At 38.7% G+C, this 4,680-nt stretch overlaps 1 protein-coding gene across 2 annotated transcripts in view; it reads right to left on the bottom strand.

Moving 5' to 3' along the window:
* The window catches only part of rsu1 (Ras suppressor protein 1), a 33,393-nt gene extending 28,992 nt beyond the window's left edge, over nt 1–4,401 (bottom strand). Inside the window, exons 1-3 of one of the 2 annotated variants that reach the window (XM_008438254.2) lie at nt 4,295–4,401; nt 4,015–4,127; nt 2,442–2,492 (exon numbers count right to left, since the gene is read on the bottom strand). In XM_008438254.2, coding sequence (XP_008436476.1) covers nt 2,442–2,492; nt 4,015–4,127; nt 4,295–4,389 — 259 coding nt within the window. In that variant the 5' untranslated portion in view covers nt 4,390–4,401. Of the gene's footprint in view, nt 1–2,441; nt 2,493–4,014; nt 4,128–4,232 lie in introns of both variants that reach the window. The other variant, XM_008438253.2, reaches the window with a different exon arrangement.
* Nucleotides 4,402–4,680: the final 279 nt, after the last annotated feature.

Genomic DNA, 4,680 nt, shown 5'->3' with positions numbered 1-4,680 from the left:
CCTTTCTCTGAAGAACTACTGAGGTGAGGAGAAACTGTTCTTATCTATCATTCAGTATTTTTATCATACAGACATTAGGCTGTTGTTGTTGTGCTGTTAGCTAGCTGCTAGCTAACGACTTTGCTAGCAAAGCAAGATAACTAAAAGCTTCTTCCCTGTATCTTTAATGATATCAGTCATTCTTTAGTATATATTATGCAATAAGGCACATCGCCCGTCCAAAACCTGTCATCTCCATAATGGATATATGTCAGATCTTCTAATTTCCTTTGCTGCATAATGTACATTGCATTTATTCTGGCGTTAGGTAAATGTATTTTGAAGTAGAATAACACTTAAATAAAAGTTCAACAAGGATATTCATTTAGAATTAAAAATAACTCACCCAGAATTACTATGATAGATATAATGTATGTAATAAAAGTGACATTAATGAAGGAGAAAAAACTCAACCAGATTTTAAGTTTAGTTTCTGGTTCACAGAGTATGAAGTTAAATTTGTTTCCCAATTATTCAATGGAAAAAAACTAACCTCAGTTAAGTAAAATAAAATTGTAATCAAAACTTTTGGAATTGTAATGATTCCTTTAAAAAAAAAGTTTTGTTTAAAATACTTTTTTTAAATTAAATAACTAATTATTTTTTTTTAACCAAACATAAACATTTATTTGCACACATCATAAATCTTTTGTTGTGATTTTAGGCCCTGCTCACGACTCATGTGAGAATCACAAACCAAAACTTAGAATAGCAAGAAACGATTTATGACAAGCGCAACTAAGTTTGTTTTGCAAAAAAAAAAAAGTTAACTTCATGAGTCAAAAATGTGTGATTTACATTTTCTTAAAAGTTTTTTTTTAAGCAAAACTCAGCAGGCTTTTCTCATGGTGACATGCATTAACAATTCAATATTTGCTTTTGATATTTTTTTTTCTTCGTTTTTCTGCAGTTCCACCTTAAAGTTTGCTGCAGCTCTGCTTTCCTGAATGGACCGTCTTCATCTCCACTGCAGCAAACAGGCAGCTCTGTTTTATAGATTACAGTCACTAAAAGGTTGCATTGTGCCCTTGTTTATATTTTTAATAGTGTAATTCTGTAAAGACAAAATATGTCTGGTGGTCCAGCTCTGATTTTCATATCTTGCTAAATTGCAGGTTTGAATATTGAATATTGAATATAAAACTTTCCTATAACAAAATAGACCTGCAGAAAGAAATTACTAATAAGATATCTTACATAGGCATAGTTGTATGCTCTATATGGAGATGTTCGTTAGCTGTGATTGTATATGTCACATTTTTGTAATTGATCATTGTTATTAAACTCTGAAAGCTGAGAGACTTTGTTAATATTCTGTCCTAGAATGAGGTTAGATGGGCCTTTTTTTTTGAGCACCTGCCCCTTTAGTGGTCTCTGCACGGCCCTGTCAGGCTGTGCATGAATATTTGTACCTTACTTAGTGAAAAGTTACAGCTTCACACAAAAACTATGTATGCCACCAGTATGTAATCCAAATATTGTGAATCATCATCACCCAGAGAAGAGCAACAACAGTTTCAACTTTCTAGGCAATCACAGATAATTCTGCTGATTCTGGCCAATACCAATATTTGTTTGAATTGATGCCAAATGTAACAACAAAGTCACTAACTCTGCATTAGTAGAGGGACTACAGTTAACTGCACATGTGAGCTGATGGGCGAGTCGGTCAGTCCTTTCTCAGGGCAAGCAAAAAGAAACAGTGGCTGATTTTCAGAAATTTGCAGAGTTGGATAAAAATGGTGGATGGAATTGTTTTTATGTATTTAGCATCCAATTACCAATCTCCCAAAATGAAGAAGATTTGGGTCAGTTTATCAGTGCAAACCCATACCTTCCTGAAAGTTGACAGGCAAAATGAATCTATGTAAACTTCTACATTTTAAGCAGTACTAAAGAAAACAAAATAATCTCTTAAACATTTCCTGTCATTATGACATTTAGCAAAAACAAATATCTCTGGTGATCCAAACTGACCTAAAACAGGTAATGCCTAATGTGATATGATACAAAAATTCTAAACATCTTTCTATTTAGGATATTGTTTTAGCCATAGTGTGTCTAAACGGGTGCAGAGCTGGTTGTGTTTCACTAGTTGCTGTGACTGTTCTGTTGATGAATGTGTGAAAAAAATGTAATTACTGGGTATCTTTTAGTGAAGTTGATGGATTTATTATGTGATAAGCAAGAATTGTAACAGTGTGTAATAATTTTAGATGTTAACTGATCTAAGAATTATACCAAAAATGTGCACAAAGTAAGCAGCACATCTTTACTTCGTTACTGTTGTAATGACAGCAATTCTTTAAAGCTGTTGACATGTTTTCTTCATTCTAGCGACAACTGCTTATTTAAATACTGCAGTTTAATGTATCAACTGTAAGGTGAAGAGACCATCTTACCTGTGAGCTTGTTGTGACTGAGGACCAACTGAGTGATGTGAGACAGAGTGACTGAAATGACAGACAAGAAAAAAAGTCAAAAATGCACAAATAGTTTTATAGAATAGTTTTAGAATTCATAATAGCTCTGAATCAGAGCTGCTCAAACTTACAGAGTATTCTCTTGCCCTCAGATAATGGACTTGTGTCTGTTCTGGCTTTACTAGACCTCTGTGCTGATTTTGACACAGTTGACCATAATATTTTCTTAGAACTGTTTGAACATGTAGGTATCAAGAGAAAAGCACTATGTTGGTTTAAATCCTATCTGCCCAACAGATCCCAGTTTGCGTATGTGGACTTAATTTCACACTCCAGGGTTACATGTGGAGTATCACAGGGCTCCATTCTTGGACCAATTCTCTTTATCCATCTGTCCATTTTCTTCCCTTATCCGGAGTCGGGTCACAGGGGTAGCAGCCAAAGTAAGAAGGCCCAGACTTCCCTCACCCCAGTCATTTGTTCCAGCTCCTCCAGGGGAATCCCATGGCATTCCCAGGCCAGCAGGGGAACATAGTCCCTCCAGCATTTCCTGGGTCTTCCTTTGGTGGAACGTGCCTGAAACACCTCACGAGGGAGGCATCCTGACTAGATACTTGAGCCAGTGGCGCAAAAAGCGGGTATGCAGGGTATGCAACGCATAGGGGCGCAGCACCAGAGGGGCGCCAAAATTACCGTCTGGAGGGGGCGGCGTGCCGATGATGTTTTCCCATACACTTCAGCGCGCCTTACGGTCCTTCAACTCGCGCACATAACGAGGTAAATGTAGCGAGTTTTAGCTTTCACGTATCGTCGCCTTGAGGGAGGGGGGGTGAGAGTGTTGCTCTCACCCCCCCTGCACTGCAGGGGATTCACTCCCCTGCAGTGAATCCTTCCCTCAGGGGGTGGGGGGGCGCCGATCTATGTTTTCGCATCCACCTGAATAATGTGTAGTTGCGCCACTGACTTGAGCCACCTGTACTGGCTCCTCTTGACGTGAAGGAGCAGTGGCTCTACTCTGAGAAGAGCCGCTGCTCTTCCTCAGAGTAATCCCTCTTACTCTGAATGCTGGTAAGAAGGACTGCTGTAAGTCAACGACACAACACAAGCAATTGTTGCCATGTCCTCATCCAGGAGGAGTGAATGCTGGAAGTCAACGCTAAATGCAGTCTGTTGAGTCTTGTTAGATAGAAACTTTTTAAACTATTTTCAGTATGCATGACTGAACTACAATATTTTTTTTCTTGAGTGCCTTAAGACATTTGTTGTGAACTTGTAACTTAATTGGGAAAGGAATAAAAAAATGGTAGTGACATAACAGTTATTCCAACTTGCCTCTACCATGATAGTTTATCAATGCAAAACAGAGAACACAAAGCTCAACTTCAAACATGTCAAGAATTTCTTCTCTAAGAATGCAGCTTAGAAAAAACGGCTTTAAGAGAGCAGAGCAGGGAACAATCCCCCCTCCCCACCCTCCACTTCCACAACACGGATCGACACTTTTCAGCCTTCTTGCTCCAGTTTTACAAATGAAGAAGAGCTTTTAGCTTACAGAGGCCTGGGATGTCCAGCATGTTCGAGATCCCCCTGTCGCACATTTCTACCTCAGGAAGGCTCCTGTCCCGACTTTCCTCCACGATCTTCTTCAAAGACTTTGACATCGTTCTGAAAAGATGGAGGCGAAACGCATACAGACATTACCGCACAGGATGAAAGCAGGAGAAGAAGCCAGGAAAATATGTGGTAAATAACAGGACCAATGAGGCTCACCGTTTAAAAAAATGTTTAGAAGTATTTCCAAAGCAAGACTTTTCATCAAATTCTCCACCTACCCGGAAGTGTATCCGAAAGCACACGCTTTCCTTATTAGGAAATGTCTCTTCCTCACTGCGCCAGACCAAACGGAGAGGAGTCCAAGCATAGACATAATATAAGAAAAGACGCCTCATGGCCGCTCTCAGCTATTGTCGCTGACGAGATTTAGGGCGGCCATCTTGGAGCGGTCCACCACTCCACTCAGTGTTATGTGTTTAGCAACATAATGACGTATCAGCGCATTTAATCGATCATAACACACTTTTTTGTTACTGGAAACCATATTCAAACATCTATCAAAGCTACATTTATAAACAATTGTATTTTTTAAGCATGTTTTTAATACATAGTTCAGCATATTTAAATATGCTTAGTGGCTATAACAATAGAATAGGAATGGAAT

Source organism: Poecilia reticulata, linkage group LG20 (genome assembly GCF_000633615.1).
Source record: "Poecilia reticulata strain Guanapo linkage group LG20, Guppy_female_1.0+MT, whole genome shotgun sequence".
NCBI classification, from domain to species: Eukaryota; Metazoa; Chordata; class Actinopteri; order Cyprinodontiformes; family Poeciliidae; genus Poecilia; species Poecilia reticulata.
The sequence above is the reverse complement of the archived record's forward strand: the minus strand, read 5'-3'. Positions and strand labels throughout refer to the sequence as shown.